Source organism: Bombina bombina, chromosome 1 (assembly GCF_027579735.1).
Source record: "Bombina bombina isolate aBomBom1 chromosome 1, aBomBom1.pri, whole genome shotgun sequence".
Lineage (NCBI taxonomy): Eukaryota > Metazoa > Chordata > Amphibia > Anura > Bombinatoridae > Bombina > Bombina bombina.
In genome coordinates this window covers 604,224,082-604,244,503 of record NC_069499.1, presented here as the reverse complement: position 1 = coordinate 604,244,503, position 20,422 = coordinate 604,224,082, and the positions used below count along the sequence as shown (strand labels likewise).

At 38.8% G+C, this 20,422-nt stretch overlaps 1 protein-coding gene across 1 annotated transcript in view; it reads right to left on the bottom strand.

Annotated features, from left to right (window-relative positions):
- The window catches only part of BTK (Bruton tyrosine kinase), a 303,295-nt gene that overhangs the window by 187,808 nt on the left and 95,065 nt on the right, over positions 1-20,422 (bottom strand). The window contains exon 5 of the mRNA XM_053698951.1: positions 15,836-15,917. Within this exon, the coding sequence (XP_053554926.1) occupies positions 15,836-15,917 (82 nt within the window). The remainder of the gene's footprint in view (positions 1-15,835; positions 15,918-20,422) is intronic.

The window sequence follows — 20,422 nt, the reverse complement described above, 5'->3', positions numbered from 1 at the left end:
ATGAAATGAATACTTAAGTTAAGCAACTGTATTGTGGGGATAACTATCTTTTAACAATTTCACAGTTGTTATGGATCTGCTTGATGTAGCTAATTAAAAAGTGGAGTAGGAATACAGAAGATAATGTAAACATCGCCTTGCATATCTATTTTATTTTTTACTCTGAAATAAATGGCCCTGACACATCTGAAAACATGAGGGGAACTTTAATGCAATAATAAATAGGAGACAAAATAAAAACAGCATAATGTTTTGAACACATAATAGTGCTACTTCTACCACGCAGCCTAGCATCTGCTTGCAAAGCCTCATTATCATAGCAAGAGCCCCATCTAGTGCCTCAAAAAGGGAATTACAACTTCTAATTGTTTTAATCTCTTATAAACACAAAAATGACATCAAGGAGACAAACAAAGCCTGAAAAGTCCCTTAAACCTCATAATACTACTCCTGTATCAGTCTCAACGTTTTTCCAATCCCAAGAAAGGGAGAGCCCGGGGCAGGAGCCCTCAAATACAAAACTACCTGACAAAATAACAGCACCAGCAAATCCTATGGCGGAAGTACAGCAAGACCAGTTATCACAAATCCTATCTAAAATGTGCGAACTCCCATCTAAAACAGATATAGATTCTTTGAAACACCTGATCAAAACGGAGATCTCTGAACTTCAAAAGGATATAACAGACATAGGTTACAGGGTCGAAGCTCTAGAAACTATGCAAGATGAAACAATGAAAGATATCAAAGATATCACTGAACACCAAGATCAACAATCCTCCCTGATACAGGATTTGAATGACAAAATTGAAGACCTGGACAATAGAGGCCGCAGGAATAATTTGAGAATTAGAGGGATCCCTGAAACGATAGAATCAGGAGATTTAGAAGACTATCTGCAACTTCTGTTCCACTCTCTCTCAGGGTCACCAGAACCTGCAATAACAATTCCAATAGAGAGGGCTCATCGAGCTCTAAGAGCGAAACCCCCAAGTCAAGCACCACCTCATGACGTTATTATGAAATTCCTTAATTTCAAAGATAAAGATACTATCTGGCAGCATTTCAGGGACAACCCCAACTTCAAATTTCAGGATCATGAATTACAAGCATATTTGGACTTGAGCCCCCTCACGTTACAGAAAAGAAAAGACTCTAAATTTATCACATCTGTGCTGCAGAAAAACAACATAAGATATCGTTGGGGATACCCATTTGGTCTAATTGTGTTCTTGGATGGCAAAACATGGATATATAGAGGTCTGAATGACTTGGACTCTTTTTCTAAAGGTCTCAATCTGACATTCCCTATCCCCACAGAACAAAACAACTCAATGGAGTCACAGGGCGGATCTTCTCGTTGGAAAGAAAGGCGCCCAGAGTGGGCTACAGTTCAACGTCGAAAGAGAAACTTCAAACAGAAGATAACCCAATTAGATTTGAACTCTGAAACTGTTACCTGAAACTCTGGAGAGTCTGGAGATGTAATAAAAATCACTTAATAGCTCTCCGAAAAGGCAGCAAGTATCCTTTAAGTCTTTTTTTTTTCTTTTTTTTTTTTAGCTATGCTACATTATTTGTGTTCTATGTTTGTTATTTATTTTTTAGGATTGTTAAATGCCTTTTTTTTTGCAGGTTTATTTCAATAATACTTTATGTTGTCTATGGTAAAGGTCTAGACAATCAAAACACAAGTGGTTATAGGAAGCTATGGAAAAGACTAGAGACAATTCTGTTACCACTTAAATAACTCATGTGAGGACAGCCTAGTTTATTCTAGCCTATCTCGGCTGCGCTGCATTGTCTATACCTTGTGAAAGTTTTTTACTATTAGAGAAGTTATATTCTTTGACTGTTTGAAAAGCAAAAACTAAGTTGACCCTTTGTTGAGTGAAATGTTGTTTAAATGTAATTGTTTTTCCCATCTCTAAGGTATCTAATAGTTTGGAGGCTTATAATAATATTTATTTGAAATATATCCTCAATCCTCTTATTACCTCTTAATTGGAAGTCTCCGGTACAACATCCCTTTCCCACTCCATTTACCTATGCTCATTTTCCTCTCTTCTCTGTTTACGTATTACTTTCTTTTCTTTCTTCTTCTGTTGATGGCTGTTCGAGAGAGCGTAATTGCCTGCATAAATGATCACACTCATCCACGACACACTACTCTTTGCCTACAAAATAACACATTCCCACTTACTCATAACTCAACATGACAAACAAACAAAGTAATCAGATTAAGGTAATATCTATTAACTGTAAAGGCCTTAATTCCCCTATGAAGAGAAATTCTGCCCTTCATGACTTTAAACAAACAAAAAGTGACATTGTGATGTTACAAGAAACTCACTTCAAAAGGGGTAGGGAACCTCAAACATTTAAATTTAAGTTCGGTCAAAGTTTTTACTCGTCCAACCTATCTAAAACTAATGGAGTAGGGATACTGATAAAACACAATGTTCCATTTCAGGAGATTGCAACCCACAAAGACAAAGAAGGTAGATTTTTAGCAGTGATAGGCACATTATATGGAAAGATTGTGACATTGGTATGTATATATGCCCCAAACATTAACCAGCACCGTTATATCAAAAACATATCTAATACACTCCTCGATATTACGAAAGGCTCTTTAATAATTGGAGGTGACTTCAACGTACCACTTGACCCATCCATAGATTGCTCCACCCAGTCAACCTCTATCCCCTTAAAAAGAATAAATACAATTAAACAATGCTTACGAGACATAGCGGTACATGACGTGTGGAGGACTCTCAACCCTTTAATAAAAGATTACACTTTCTACTCAGCCCCACATAAATTGTTCTCCAGGATAGACTACATACTTATGGATGTCACTAGTTTTTCATTTGTCAGACAGAGTAAAATTCTAACCTGTACGTGGTCTGACCACTCTTACGTGAGCTGTGACTTAAAATGGCCTGACATTCCAAATAAACACTTCAATTGGAAGTTTGATCCTTCACTACTAGATGATTCTCTGATAACTGAGAAGCTGGGGAAATCTATAAAGGAATACTTTGAAATCAATATCTCCCCTCTCATAGACAATAGAATATCCTGGGAAGCTCACAAAAGCGTAATACGGGGTGAATGTATTAGCCTCCAAAGCATGCTGAACAAACAAAAAAGAGCTAGATTAGAAGAAACATTAAATCAAATAACTATTCTGGAATCCCGACATAAACAAAACCCTGAGGATAATCTCATTCTTGGTGAATTACAATCTAAAAGACAAGATATGAATGCACAATTGTTGCATATCTATAAACGTAAAGCCCTTCAACTTAAACAAATTTATTTCGATAGCGATAATAAGAGTGGTAGGTTTCTGGCGAGAAAATTACGTAGACGAATTAACAAGACTTTTGTCATGTCCATTAAAAACGCAAAAGGTTCCCCTTGTTTAGGTACAAAAGCTATAGCAAAAGCGTTTCGGGACTACTTTGAAGGACTGTATAATCTTACTGAATCTGACCCCATAGCTTCTACACATGATAAATCTCTCAAACATAAAATAGTAACATATTTGGATGGCATTGGGATCCCTTCACTGTCAAAAGAACAGCAAGAACACTTAGATCGACCAATCCAAATTGAGGAAATAACCAATGTTATAAATCACTTACCTAACGGTAAAGCTCCTGGCCCGGACGGATTTACTAATCTCTATTATAAAAAATATCACTCCCTATTGACTCCCCACTTATGTAACCTCTATAACGGAATAGATAAAAATAACCCCTTTTTAAAACAATCATTGGAGGCCACAATAGTTTTACTTCCCAAACCAGGGAAATCTCCTGATCAGGTTATGAACTTCAGACCAATCTCCCTTTTAAATACAGATTCGAAAATATTTGCTAAAGTCTTGGCTAATAGAATATGCCCGCTCTTACCTCATCTTATACACGGGGACCAAGTAGGCTTTATTATGAATAGAGAAGCAAAAGACAACACGATCCGCACCTTGCACCTAATACAACACGCTTTAAATACCAACACTCAATCGGTTTTGATCTCCACAGACGCAGAAAAAGCGTTCGATCGCGTAGATTGGACGTTTTTATATCATTCTCTAGAGCGTTTTGGTTTTGGAGAAGGTGTCTTGGGAAAGATATTTGCTCTGTATAATAATCCAAGCGCCAGTATCCTAGTAAACGGTACTCTCTCCGACTCTTTCTATATTAAAAATGGAACAAGACAGGGGTGCCCCCTGTCGCCCCTATTATTTGCATGTGCCATTGAAATTTTAGCCATAAAAATCCGGGAAAATAATGCTATTAGAGGTATTTCTCTCCAATCAGACGTATATAAACTATCTCTTTTCGCGGACGATATTCTCCTCACACTCACTAACCCAAGCATGTCAATCCCAGAATTAATGAGAGAGTTTGATGATTTTAGACATATATCTAACTTTCTAATTAATTTCTCAAAGTCAGAAATCATGAACCTTAACTTAAGTCAGACAGAACTTCTCCAAACACTAAAAATCTGTCCATTTAAATGGCAAACCAATGCTATTAAATATTTGGGGATAATGCTGACACGACATCACTCAGACTTAATTACTCTTAATTATGATATCCTCAAGAAAAATATAATAGCTGATCTAAGCTCGTGGAGATCTAAGCGTCTTAACTGGCTGGGGAGAATGGGGACTATAACCATGAACGTTTTACCTAGACTATTGTATCTTTTTCAAACCGTTCCAATACCCCTCCCTCCATCCTACATACCTTCCCTACAAAAAATCATTAATGATTATATATGGGATAGAAAGCATCCACGAATTAACAAAACATTAATGTGCCTTCCCAAAATATCGGGGGGATTGGGTGTACCAGACTTGGTAAAGTATAGACAGGCGATATTCCTTCAAAGAATAGTAGATTGGCACACTAATTATAAAAACAAAATATGGGTTAAGATAGAACACCAAATAGGCTGCCATCATCATTTAGGCTCCTTGTGTTGGACAGAGCAATCTGAAAGAAGGACAAAGCTAATGGACAACTATATAATCGTAGAAACTTATAAAATGTGGGATAGACTGATGACTGTGTACCCATTACTTTCCTCCAAACCCTCACCCCTAACACCACTTCTAGGGAACCCAGAATTCCTTCCAGGTCTAGAAATGAATAAACTAAATCCTTTAGATAGGCTAAGTAATTTACCCTTTTATATCATCACTGAGGCTGGGTCATTGCAAACCAGATCGAAGCTCATAGAAAATAACCTACATGTTTTTCGTAATTGGTACTTCTACTTGCAAGCTCACTCATTTCTCCAATGTCATAAAGGAAAAAATAATTTGACACGTTCCCCAACAAACTTTGAAAAATTATGCATTTCAGAATCCCCTACTAGACACACCCTATCTATAATTTACAACATACTGCAACAGGCCCCGATAGGCACAGAATATCACTATATGAAAAGTTGGGAAAAGGAACTTAAAATTAATATACCCCCTAGAGATTTATGTAAAATATTTAAAAGAACCATGAGAGCTTCTACATCGGCCAAAATATTAGAAATCAATTTTAAAATTTTGCACCGCTGGTATTACACCCCTGCACGCTTAAAGATATTATACCCACAAAGATCTGACTTATGCTGGCGATGCAAAAAAGAGGTCGGGAACATGGGACATATTTGGTGGAGTTGTAGCAAAATCACCCCCTTTTGGAGAGATGTAGTAACACATACAGAAAAGATACTAGGATCAAACATCCCATTAGACCCTATACTGTGGCTTTTAAATAAACCTCCCAAACAATTACCTGCAACACGCCTAGCTTTATTTCAAATCATCTCTAATAGTGCCAAAGTACTAATTGCACAACATTGGAAGCAAGAACAAATCCCCTCTATAGCTCTATGGGTGGACACTATACATAAAACCCTACAGCTTGAGGAGTACCACTATATGAAAATAATGAAACAAGACTTCTTTCATGAGATGCTTTTTATTTGGGATGAGTACATATATAGCAAATACAATAAATGAAGTACGACATGGGATACATATCTTGGATGTAAGTGTGAACAAGCTACTTAAATTAGGTACTGCGCTTTATCGAATAGCCATAAACTTTGTCTCTCTACATTTCTTTTCTTTTTCTTACTGTTTTAAAAAAAAAAAAAAAAAAAAAAAGAGGAGGTTAAAGTACCCACTTTTGGTCATGTCATCATTAACGGTCATAATATGTAATATTGTCTATAAATAAGATGTGATGTAACATGTCCACACAATGTAAATGCAACAATGTTTAATGCTACCTCAATAAAAAACATTTAAAAAAAAAAAAAAAAAAAGACTATGCACATTCTTGTTAGTAGAAGTAAATTGGAAAGTTATTTAAAATGACATGCTCTATCTGAATAATGAAAGTTTCATATTGACTTGAGTGTCCCTTTAAAGGGACATGAATCCTCAACCTTTTCTTTCATGATTTAGATAGAGCATGCAATTTTAAACAACTTTCTAATTTACTTCTATTATCAAATTTTCTTTGTTCTCTTGGCATCTTTTGTTGAAAAGTAGGGACGTAAAGCTGTGGAGCAGGCATGTGTCTGGCAGCAGTTTTGCAACAATGTTATCCATTTGCAAGAGCACTGGACGGGAGCACTTTTCTGCCATGTAGTGCTCCGGACAAATTTTATAACAGAACTAAATTAGAAAAAAAAATGTAATTGTATGCTCGGTCTGAATCCAAAAAGCTCATTTTAATTCAAGAAATATGAAGGTTTAATGTGACATTAAACATTGTTTTATGCACATGAGCAAAAAGAAAAAGAAAAAAGAATTGAATACACAAGTTTGCACATCTGACATTTTCAATACAGGATCATCATTAAATTAATATTAGTTTAATATTAAAGGGACACTGAACCCACATTTTTTTCTTTCATGATTCAGATAGTGCATGCAATTTTAAGCAACTTTCTAATTTACTCCTATTATCAAATTTTCTTCTCTCTTCTGTTCTCTTGCTATCTTTCGGCTAGATTATGAGTTTTGCGTTATGAGCGGCTCGGTACTAACTTGCAAGTTATTTCCACCGCTCACCTCCCTATAGCGCTGCTATTACAGGTTTGTAAAAATCCGGCGTTAGCAGGCAATATTGCAGTGTTGAGCAAAATTGAGCTCCATACCGCACTCCAATACCAGCGCCGCGGTGAGCTGGTTTTACTTGCTCGTGCACGATTTCCCCATAGACATCAATGGGGAGAGCCGGCTAAAAAAAAAGCCTAACACCTGAAATAAAGGAGCGTAAAGCTCTGTAGCGCAGCCCCATTTACCATTAATCTGCTGCCCCCGACATCGCCGCCACCTACATTATACTTATTAACTCCTAGTCTCCCTCCCCCGACACCGCCGACACCTTCATTACACTTATTAACCCCTAATCTGCCGCCCTCAACTTCGCCACCACCTACATTACACTTATTAACCCCTAATCTGCCACCCCCAACGTCGCCACCACTATACTAAAGTTATTAACCTCTAAACCTAACCCTAAATCTAACCCTAACTCTAACACCCCCTAACTTTAATATAATTAAAATAAATCTAAATAAAAATTACAATTACTACCTAAATAATTCCTATTTAAAACAAAATACTTACCTGTAAAATAAAACCTAAGCTAGCTACAATATAACTAATAGTTACATTGTATCTATCTTAGGTTTTATTTTTATTTCACAGGTAAGTTTGTATTTATTTTAACTAGGTAGAATAGTTAGTAAATAGTTATTAACTATTTACTAACTACCTAGTTAAAATAAATACAAATTTACCTGTGAAATAAAAATAAAACCTAAGATAGATACAATGTAACTATTAGTTGAAAAAATCATATTGGCTGATGCAATCAGCCAATAGGATTGCGCTTCAATCCTATTGCCTGATCCAATCAGCCAATAGGATTGAGCTTGCATTCTATTGGCTGATTGGAACAGCTTGGCTTTTTTATTTTGCTAGGGCTATTAGATTAGGTGTAATTATTTTAAATATTTGATAATTTATTTTTTAGTTTGTGTAATTTAGTGTTTTTTTTTTGTAATTTAGTTACAATGTAACTACTAGTTATATTGTAGCTAGCTTAGAATTTATTTTACAGGTAAGTATTTAGTTTTAAATAGGAATTATTTAGGTAGTAATTGTAATTTTTATTTGGAATAATTTAAATTATGTTAAAGTTAGTGGGTGTTAGGGTTAGACTTAGGGTTAGGTTTAGGGTTTAATAACTTTAGTATAGTGGCGGCGATTTTGAGGGCAGCAGATTAGGGGTTAAAGGGACACTGAACCCAAATTTTTTTCTTTTGTAATTCAGAAAGAGCATGCAATTTTAAGCAACTTTCTAATTTACTCCTATTATCAATTTTTCTTCGTTCTCTTGCTATCATTATTTGAAAAAGAAGGCATCTAAGCTTTTTTTTGGTTTCAGTACTCTGGACAGCACTTATTTATTGGTGGATGAATTTATCCACCAATCAGCAAGGACAACCCAGGTTGTTCACCAAAAATGGGCCGGCATCTAAACTTACATTCTTGTATTTCAAATAAAGATACCAAGAGAATGAAGAAAATTTGATAATAGGAGTAAATTAGAAGGTTGCTTAAAATGTCATGCTCAATCTGAATCACAAAAGAAAATTTTTGGGTACAGTGTCCCTTTAATAACAGTAATGTAGGTTGTAGTGATGTTAGGGACAGCAGATTAGGGGTTAATAATATTTTACTAGTGTTTGTAATGCGGGAGCGCGGCAGTTTAGGGGTTAATATGTTTATTATAGTGGCGGCGATGTCTGGAGCGGCAGATTAGGGGTTAATAATTTTATTTTAGTGTTTGCGATGTAGGAGGGCCTCGGTTTAGGGGTTAATAGGTAGTTTATGGGTGTTAGTGTACTTTTTAGCACTTTAGTTATGAGTTTTATGCTACAGCTTTGTAGTGCAAAAGCCATAACTACTGACTTTCAGTTTACTGTACGGATTTTGGAGGTATAGGCTGTACCGCTCACTTTTTGGCCGGACAGGCAAACTCGTAATACCGGCACTGTGGAGGTATCTTTGAAAAAGGACTTTTTGAAAGCTGCGGTAGTTACGTTGCGTGACGGCCAAAAAAGTGTGTGGTACAGATATACCTACAAGACTCGCAATACAAGCGGTAGTGAAAAAGAGCCATAACGCTGCTTTTTCACCATATCGCACAACTCGTAATCTAGCGTTTATTTGAAAAATAAGGCATCTAAGCTTTTTTTTTTTTTTTTTGGTTCAGTCTCTGGACAGCACTTTTTTTTATTAGTGGATGAATTTATCCACCAATCAGCAAGGACAATCCAGGTTGTTCACCAAAAATGGGCCGGCATCTAAACTTACATTCTTGCATTTCAAATAAAGATACCAAGAGAATAAAGAAAATTTCATAAAAGGAGTAAATTAGAAAGTTGCTTAAAATGTCATGCTCTATCTGAATCACGAAAGAAAAAAATTTGGGTTCAGTGTCCCTTTAACATAGGGCTCCATTTATCATTCTGAAGGACCTTGCCCGTCTGCAATCGCTTCTGCTTATGCAATGCTGCCCACTGCTTGCATGTGGCCAATCGCAAGCAAGCAGGGGCTGTAAATCATCCCAATGTGTTTTTTGCACACTAGTGTACTTACTGTGCATATTTAATATGATTTACTTATGTGTAATTTGCATACACATTTTATGTTTTCGATAAAATATGATTTTTGGGGAACAATTTAGTTATGATGTTTGATGCACCTTAAAGGGACAGTTCACCCAAAAACGTTCTCCTCTTTAAATTGTTACGAATGATCAATTTTATTTGCTGGAGTGTATTAAATGGTTTACAAGTAGATCCTTTACCCCTACTTTGGCATTTGAATACCTAATTTAGCCTGTGATATCCCCCCTATACTGAACGTTTCTATACTGGAGTCCAGGGTATTGACAAGCCTAAGTAAACACAGCCAACAGAAGAGATTACACTCTCAGTGGGGGGCATGATAGTTAAGTAATAAAATTATATTTTCCCATTGTTCTCTCTAAGTATTGAGCTCTGGTTTTCCAGACAAATATAAGATAAAGTGATAACATAATGAGATATGATATTACCTGAAACTCAACCCATTGTAATAGGCTGTGGTTTAAAAGCACAATACCAGCAACCTCATATACAAAAATAAACCTGAAAATGTAATTTTGAATACATTTTATAACCTATGTGAAGTTGGCACCCCATGTTTGTAAAAACTGAATTAAAATATACCATTCGTTTGTGCTGCGTTTTCTGTTGATTTGTGCCGCAAAAACCAACGTTTGTGCCGGTTTGGTTTAGGAGATATTGCACATTATTTTTTTATGAAACACCGCCCACTTTGCACCCCATGTTATGCAATTTTAAAAACAAATATACCATTTGTTTGTGCTGCGTTTGTGCTGGTTTGTGCCGCAAAAACGAACATTTGTGCCGGTTTGGTTTCGGAGATATAGCGCATTATATTTGCTGAAACTCCGCCCACTTTGCACCCCATGTTATGCAATTTTAAAAACAAATATACCATTTGTTTGTGCTGCGTTTGTGCTGATTTGTGCTGCAAAAACGAACGTTTGTGCTGTTTTGGTTTCGGAGATATAGCGCATTATTTTTATGAAACCCCGCCCACTTTGCACCCCATGTTATTCAATTTTAAAAACAAATATACCATTCGTTTGTGCTGCGTTTGTGCTGATTTGTGCCGCAAAAACAAATGTTTGTGCCGGTTTGGTTTCGGAGATATAGCGCATTATATTTGCTGAAACTCCGCCCACTTTGCACCCCATGTTATGCAATTTTAAAAACAAATATACCATTTGTTTGTGCTGATTTGTGCTGCAGAAACGAACGTTTGTGCTGTTTTGGTTTCGGAGATATAGCGCATTATTTTTTATGAAACCCCGCCCACTTTGCACCCCATGTTATTCAATTTTAAAAACAAATATACCATTTGTTTGTGCTGCGTTTGTGCTGGTTTGTGCCACAAAAACGAATGTTTGTGCCGGTTTGGTTTCGGAGATATAGAGCATTATATTTGCGAAAACTCAGCCCACTTTGCACCCCATGTTATGCAATTTTAAAAACAAATATACCATTTGTTTGTGCTGCGTTTGTGCTGATTTGTGCCGCAAAAACGAATGTTTGTGCCGGTTTGGTATCGGAGATATAGCGCATTATATTTGCTGAAACTCCGCCCACTTTGCACCCCATGTTATTCAATTTTAAAAACAAATATACCATTCGTTTGTGCTGCGTTTGTGCTGATTTGTGCCGCAAAAACTAACGTTTGTGCCGGTTTGGTTTAGGAGATATTGCCCATTATTTTTTAATGAAACCCCGCAGCGCTTTTAAGCGCTTGTTAAATCTAAGCAAGTTAATATTAACTGCAAAGTGAATAAGTAGAAACCCACTACTTAATTGAAAAAGGAAATTTTCAATTAAATTGCAGTAAAGCCCTCTTCAACCCCATTAGGCCTAATAAACCTCCTTTAGCCAATTTAACCTCTTTGTTGCCATATTAATCGCCTGTAATGTCATGTTAACCACAGACAGCCCAATATTAACTTGCTTAGATTTAACAAGCGCTTAAAAGCGCTGCGGGGTTTCATTAAAAAATAATGCGCAATATCTCCTAAACCAAACCGGCACAAACGTTAGTTTTTGCGGCACAAATCAGCACAAACGCAGCACAAACGAATGGTATATTTGTTTTTAAAATTGAATAACATGGGGTGCAAAGTGAGCGGAGTTTCAGCAAATATAATGCGCTATATCTCCGAAACCAAACCGGCACAAACGTTCGTTTTTGCGGCACAAACCAGCACAAACGTAGCACAAACAAATGGTATATTTGTTTTTAAAATTGAATAACATGGGGTGCAAAGTGGGCGGAGTTTCAGCAAATATAATGCGCTATATCTCCGAAACCAAACCGGCACAAACGTTCGTTTTTGCGGCACAAACCAGCACAAACGTAGCACAAACAAATGGTATATTTGTTTTTAAAATCGAATAACATGGGGTGCAAAGTGGGCGGGGTTCATAAAAAATAATGCGCTATATCTCCGAAACCAAAACAGCACAAACGTTAGTTTTTGCGGCACAAATCAGCACAAACGCAGCACAAACCAATGGTATATTTGTTTTTAAAATTGCATAACATGGGGTGCAAAGTGGGCGGAGTTTCAGCAAATATAATGCGCTATATCTCCGAAACCAAACCGGCACAAACGTTCGTTTTTGCGGCACAAACCAGCACAAACACAGCACAAACAAATGGTATATTTGCTTTTAAAATGGCATAACATGGGGTGCAAAGTGGGCGGAGTTTCAGCAAATATAATGCACTATATCTCCGAAAACCAAACCGGCACAAACATTCGTTTTTGCGGCACAAACCAGCACAAACGCAGCACAAACGAATGGTATATTTGTTTTTAAAATTGCATAACATGGGGTGCAAAGTGGGCGGAGTTTCAGCAAATATAATGCGCTATATCTCCGAAACCAAACCGGCACAAACGTTCGTTTTTGCGGCACAAACCAGCACAAACGCAGCACAAACAAATGGTATATTTGTTTTTAAAATTGCATAACATGGGGTGCAAAGTGGGCGGGGTTCATAAAAATAACGCGCTATATCTCCAAAACCAAAATGGCACAAACGTTCGTTTTTGCGGCACAAATCAGCACAAACGCAGCACAAACCAATGGTATATTTGTTTTTAAAATTGCATAATATGGGGTGCAAAGTAGGCGGAGTTTCAGCAAATATAATGCGCTATATCTCCGAAACCAAACCGGCACAAACATTCGTTTTTGCGGCACAAATCAGCACAAACGCAGCACAAACTAATGGAATATTTGTTTTTAAAATTGAATAACATGGGGTGCAAAGTGGGCGGGGTTTCATAAAAAATAATGCGCTATATCTCCGAAACCAAAACAGCACAAACGTTCATTTTTGCTGCACAAATCAGCACAAACGCAGCACAAACAAATGGTATATTTGTTTTTAAAATTGCATAACATGGGGTGCAAAGTGGGCGGAGTTTCAGCAAATATAATGCGCTATATCTCTGAAACCAAACCGGCACAAACGTTCGTTTTTGCGGCACAAACCAGCACAAACGAAGCACAAACAAATGGTATATTTGTTTTTAAAATTGCATAACATGGGGTGCAAAGTGGGCGGAGTTTCAGCAAATATAATGCGCTATATCTCCAAAACCAAACCGGCACAAACATTTGTTTTTGCGGCACAAACCAGCACAAACGCAGCACAAACAAATGGTATATTTGTTTTTAAAATTGCATAACATGGGGTGCAAAGTGGGCGGGGTTTCATAAAAAAATAATGTGCAATATCTCCTAAACCAAACCAGCACAAACGTTGGTTTTTGCGGCACAAATCAGCACAAACGTAGCACAAACGAATGGTATATTTTAATTCAGTTTTTACAAACATGGGGTGCCAACTTCACATAGGTCATTTTATACTCTGCAGCTGGTATAACAAGGCATTGAAAATATATTAATATAAAAACAATGTTACAGTGTACTGTGCCTTTAACAATACATTTTCCCTGCATATTTATGTGTAAATGGTTCAGTTATTCATTTTGTATGATTTTTAAATAACGATTTTGTAATGTATGCATCTCCTTCCCACACCTGAATTCAGTATACGTCCCTTAGCGAGACAACGTTTTCAGGGTAAAAAGTGGCTTCATATAATTCCACCAGGGAAAAAGAAGGACTGACGAGCATTCTTATAGAATGTTACCAGTCCAGAGAGGTTTTTAGTATTTGGCACTAGGTCGTGTTTGTCTTTAACAATACTAGTGTCTTCATAAATAGGTTTTAAAATGAAATCTCACAATTGCGACTTTTATAGTAACCTATTGTAATCTGTTTCCATCGACCCACACCACGGCAAAAACATCTTGTATCTTTTTTGTTACAGGATAGGCAGACTTGGTACCATTTTTCTATCGCTATATGGAAACCTTTAAACTTACTTTCACAAGTATTGTTTTTGACAATATTTTTTTATATTGTTTGTTCAAGGACCATTTCCATTTTGGCGTGATCTGAAAATAAGATGGCGAGTACAGATTTCTATGGATAAGAATTATAATCTCTTCTTATACTGGATTTTAACATTAATGAAACCATAATAGCAATAGAAAAATGGTACACAGTCTGTACATCCTGTCAACATGAAAGATGCATGCAGATGGTCTAGCAGAGGTGCGGATGGAAACAGATTACTATATAGATAACTATGAAAGTTGCAATTGTTTTAAAACCCAATTCTTAAGACAGCAGTACTGTTTGTGACAGACAAGACAATACAAGTGTGACTTAGAAGCAAATATTAAAATTAAAAGACACAACATTTTGATGACAATATAAGTATGCCCATCATGCCAAGATACATATAGCAGTCATATGGTTTAAGGGATATGAAACCCAATTTTATTCTTTTATAGAGCATGCAATTTTAAGCAACCTTTTAATTTACTTCTATTATTTTTTTTTCCTCTTGGTATCTTTACAAGAGAACAAAGAAAAATTGATAATAGGAGTAAATTAGAAAGTTGCATAAAATTGCATGCTCTATAAAGAAAATAATTGGGTTTCATATCCTTTTAGTCAGTGCAGAGGATGAACTCTGATTACAATAGGATAATACAGGGGTTACTTGAATAGACCTTTATCGTAAACTTAAGAGGTGACTGTAAATGGGCTACAGTATCAGTCAGTTTTAGGTGATTTTCCAGTTTCTATTTTAAGAACAGGTACATAACATACTTAAAGGCCTTTCTGTGAGCTTTTCTATTAAAAATGCATTTGTGGGTGTGGGATTTTAACAAATTAATTGATATTGCATTGTAATCCCCAAAAAATCAACAACTAATTTGGTTGGAAAGGCAAAAGCCATTTTGAGAGAAAATCGCTGATAGATTGTAATCAACCCAAGGTGGTTTAGGTGTGGTTATTATTGTAGGACACACTACGGAAACAATATACACACACACAAACACTACATACCTGACCTACGCACACTACACACACACATAACACTTAAAATACAGAAACTACTTACACACAAAATATGCACACCCCACACAAACAATACACACATACACTATATACTCAATATATGCGCACACCACACACACAGCACACAAACACTACACTACACTTAAACTACATACACTACCTACACATATATGACACACCTTACAAACACTACATACACCACAAACACTGCACACAGTATGTACACATCACACACACAGCACACAAACACTACACTACACACACTACACTAAAACTACATACACTACCTACACATACACAACACACCTCACAAACACTACATACACCACACACACAGTATGCACACACTACACATGCAAGCACACACATTTTTTACAACAAATAATAGGAAAGTCAATGGCATAAAAGCATATTAATACCAGAATTTAAGTAACCAATCAAATGATATAAAGAATGGACATCCCCCCACCTTGCAGAATTTAATAGTACAGTATAAGTAAGATATTTTAGTCTAAGTTTGGAAATCTCATGAGTTTTCCATGCTTCAAATTGTGAAATTGATCAGGTTCATGCATAAGGCTAAAAGGAACTGAATAATTAACTACAATATTATTAGTATTATTATCTAAGATGCATTACAAGTTTAATAGGGCAGGACTAGCAATAAAAGCTCACTAACCGTGCTTTAGCTGATGAATCCAGCGTCTTCTCAAATCCTCTGTTGGGGCAAACACGTAAAGAGGACCCTCATCATACACTATCTGAGAAAGATATGCAGTAGATAATTACTGGAGGGCAATACCAGAAGGGAGAGCAGCATACAAATGAATCTGAGTCAAATGACCAGGTTTTCTATTCATTGTTGGGTGCTGTTACTTTTTGGGGCAACATTATTCATGAAGTGCAATGTAACACAATATATGTCCCTGTCACACACTTATTGTGGGAGGAAAGTGGTATAGTATTGGGTGGAAATGTCACTCATTTAGTTATCTGCATCATAAACTAGGAGTTAGTGTCAAACACAGAATGTATTGGGTACTGTGCCCACTGTATAAGAGAATTTACTGCTAATAGCAGAATGTCGCTCATTAAGAGGTGCTGTTACTATTTTGTGTGACTTCCTGGGTTGCAGAAAGTTTCAATATGGGAGCCACTTACTGCTGAGGTTAACACCATTTACTGTAGGACAAAGCTTCTCAATAAAGGCTTTATCAATAGTTAAATCATATGTGAGCTTTGTCATTTATATATAAGTAGGTGAGGATTACTAACTGAAAGGCAAGAATAATGTCACACACACAGGAGGTAGCATTACACTAACTGTAAATTAACTGAACTTGTCTCTTTTCAAGGGACATCCATCTGCACTGTGCTTAACAGACCAAGACATCATTTGAATAAAATACCCCCCCCCCCCCCCCCCCCCGCTACAGACATTTCCCATTTCTGTTTCTCTCTTTTCTCTTTTTTGCAACCAAAGCAATAATGTTCCCCAGTGTAAGCACAGGGGAAAAAGAACTGACATCAGAATACATATGTCTTCACCACTGGGCCACCATGAGGTAGAGGGAGAGACCTCTTGTCCTATATAAATTTAACCCTGTTGCATCATCCTTCAAAATGAACTTTCATGATTTAAATAAAGCATACATTCTCAAAAAATCTTTCCAACTGACTTCCATTACCAAATTGTGCAGTTGCTGAGACACCAGCTCTTACTAAGCATGTGCAAGAGTTCATAGTGTATATAGTATATATGAGTCTGTGATTTGCCGATGGCTGTCACATGGTACGGGGACAGGGAGATGGAAAAAAATTGTAATTTGCAGAAAAAAAAATCTTCTTTTCATTTGTAAATCAGAGTAAGTGTAATTGCATTGTCTATTATGCATTTATTGATTATGCACTTTTCTTCTATTTAAAGAGACATTCCGGTCAAAAAGTAAATTCGCCTCGATGAATTACATCTTTGAACAAAAAAATATTTGCAATATACAAATATTGGCAAAAATGCTTCTAGTAAGAGTTATCACTGTTTTAGTGTTAACATGTCTCTGCACATGCATGTGAAGCATAGCTAGGTACTCTCAGTGCGCCAGCATTTTAAATACTGCACTGCCAGTGGGGCTTGTATTATGACAGCAATTAAAGGGATATGAAACCCAAAAATTGTCTTTTGTGATTCAGACAGAGCATACCATTTTTAAAACGTTTTGAACTTACGTATATTATAAAATTTGCTTTGTTCCCATGATATTCTGTGTTGAAGAGATACCTATGCAGACATCTGGAGCACCATATGGCAGGAAATAGTGCTGCCATCTAGTTCTCTTCTATGTTCCATACCCCCTGTAGAGAGTATCGCCGGAGGGGAACTTGACCTCTATGCCGGCTAATGAAGAGGGTAAAGCTCATCGGGGGTGGGGCTTCCGGTAGGGGTTTAAAGCTGGAAAGGATGTTCAGCCCCCTCTCAAGTCGCTGCAATGGCAAGGTGAAGTTGCGATCTCAGGCTTGCGGTTGCAGAGACTTGTGAGGTACCATGGAGGACTTGCTGGCAGCGATGCGCAGGATGGCAGAGGAGAAGGGAACAGCGTGGTTGCAGGAGTGTCTGGTGGCGGCGGGTCCATCAGGAGTGGTGAGAGAACCGGAAGGTCCGGAGGAGAAGGAGTTGTGGGATATCTGAGTCTCGGAAGCAGGTGGCGATGTATGCGGCAGATGCCGGCAGCACGAGGAGGACGGCAGTGGGGAGCAGCAGGGCGGCAGGTAAGGCCAGTGAGGAGGTGGGGCTGGGCCTTGATCAGACTGGGACAAAAAAAACAGTGGGAGCAGCAGGCACAGGCCTGGATGGACATGGAAAACATGGCGTGAATAACAGCGAGGGAGAATGCTCCTTTGGCTGGGGATGGGCGGGATCTGGATGAGAGTGTGGCACCAGGAGGCAGTGTGGTGTTGGGGGAGACTGGAGGGCAGGCTACTGGAAGGACACAGTGGGGAAGTGGGACCGGGGGAACATTAGGTGAGATTGGACTGAGGTAGAAGGTGGGGCTTGCAGTGGGCGCAGGGCCAGTAAGGGGAGCACGGGTCAGCATGAGGGTGTGTGTGTGTTTAGGGACAGGAGACAATGGGAAGAGGCCGGTCAATAAGGCCATGGTAGGGAACAGTAGGAGAGGGAGGGGAAGGGGGAGAAAGAGAGGTGGAGCGAGGGGGCGTGGTTGTCAAGAAGGGGTTTTGGAAGGGCAGGGGGCAGATAATGACATGTGTTTGGTTTTTGCAGATGCTTGGGATGAACAGGATGCACAGGTGGTTGGAGGGGCAGAGGACTCTGCTAAATCCACAAGGCCGGACCCGGATTGTGACGCACTGTGGGTGGACCATTCCTACAGGGACTTTGAGATGGAGGATCCGGGAGAAGGAACATCGTGGCACCACGTCATTTAGGAGACCTGGCTGCTTTGGAGCAATTGCTCCGTTCTTTGGGACCAGGGCAGGGGAGGGATCAGGATGGTAGAGTAGAGGTAGGGCATAGGGAGGAGAGTGTTAGGAGAGGGGGATTGGGTGTCAGGCAGGATAGGTTTCTCTAAAAAAAACTAGGAGCAAACCAAAAAATAAATGTTTATTATTTATTTGTAAAGGGACTTATTTTCACCTAGGGTACCTTGTCATACTATGTAGGAAAGATAAATGGGTAACATCTAGGAGCAGTGCTTAAGCATAAAATACAAATGATTACTGGAACAACATAAATCACACTTGTGTGAATTATGTGAAAAAGGGGTATGCTTTTATACACTGTATATGAAGTTATTTTCAAGTGTCAAAGAAATGTATCAAATTTAAAATATAACCTTTATTTGAGTTGAATAAAAAAGACAGCTTGTATATTTTTGATATTGCTGTCCTCACTTTTGGTTAAAAATATAAATTATAAAAAGGATAGGTTTCTCACTGCCTCCCCTCCAGAGATACAGCCTCAGAGAAGGGATTCTCTCACGCGCCATAGCCCACGGAGGTCGGGCGCTGGACCGCGGCAGAACAAGTCTTGTTCACCCAGGGAACGGAAGAGGACTCGGGAGGTGAGGTCGCCTACCTGGGGAAGGCTGGAGAGGGCGGCAGACCGGAGTGGCAGGAGGAGGAGGTCCAGATCGCCTACCCCTAGGAGGAGGGTCATGAGGCCAAGGGAGGCAGCAGCAGGGAAGAGGGAAGCCGGTACAGGGGTGGGAGTGGTGGATCATGCAAGGTAAGGAGAGCCTATGGCACCCAGGACCGCAGGTGAGGGTGCTAATTCAAGTGTGATTGCAGATGTGGGTGCACAAGGGATGAGTGGGGCTCAGAGTTCATTGATGAGTGGTTTGAGGGAACTACTGGCGCAACTGGAGAAACAGCTGGCAGAGCAACAAGCATGGTGGTGGGAGCAGGGTCAACAGTATTAGGGTGTGCAGGAAAACGGTGGCAGGGGGGGCTGCTGCGATGCAGAGTAGCAGGACTAGCACGGGAAGTACGGTGAAGGTGGCAGAGAGTGCAATGTGGAGGCCCTGTTTTTGCTCCATTGGCCCACTGGGGATACACCTGTCACAGGATGTTAAAGAGAAGATCTGTAAGAGGGAATTCTTGGAGATCTTTTCGCTGTTACCGATGGACCAGACGCTTGAAATTAAGGAGGATGGGAAAGGTGACAAGGAGAAGGAGGAAGACGAGAGGAAGAAAAGGTACCGTAAACTACCGAAGACATTGACCAATTAGTCAAGGGTCTTTTGTATTTTAGCGGCGGTGATTGGGGAGAAATTCCCAGAACAGTGCTCAGCTCTGTTCTGTTAATATGATGAAATTGCTGGGGCTTATCGTACATACAGGGGTTTGGCGTGGTGGCGGTACGATGAGCAGTTTCGGCAGAGATTGGCAGTTTGGCCGGAGATGAGATGGGACGATAGGGAAATGGGAATTTAGCTAAAATTGATGACCCTGTTGCGGGGCGGGAGTTCCTTTCGTAGCTCAGGCGGCCATTAGGGAGGGGGTGCACAAGGTGGAACCTTGTGCGGGGGAAATGGGACTGAGGGAGCATCAGCGGTTATTAGGAAGGGCCTCTGTTTTTAATTCAATGAAGGGCAGTGTAGATTTGGGAATGGATGAAAGTACTAGCATGACTGTTCGGGATGTGAGGGGGCCCACCCTTGGGCCAGATGTTTCAAGAAAGGTTCCAGGGTTGGAAAAGCAGGGGGGGCCGTTGCTAAGGGCGTGGACACCAGTGAAGGTAGGAAGTATGGTG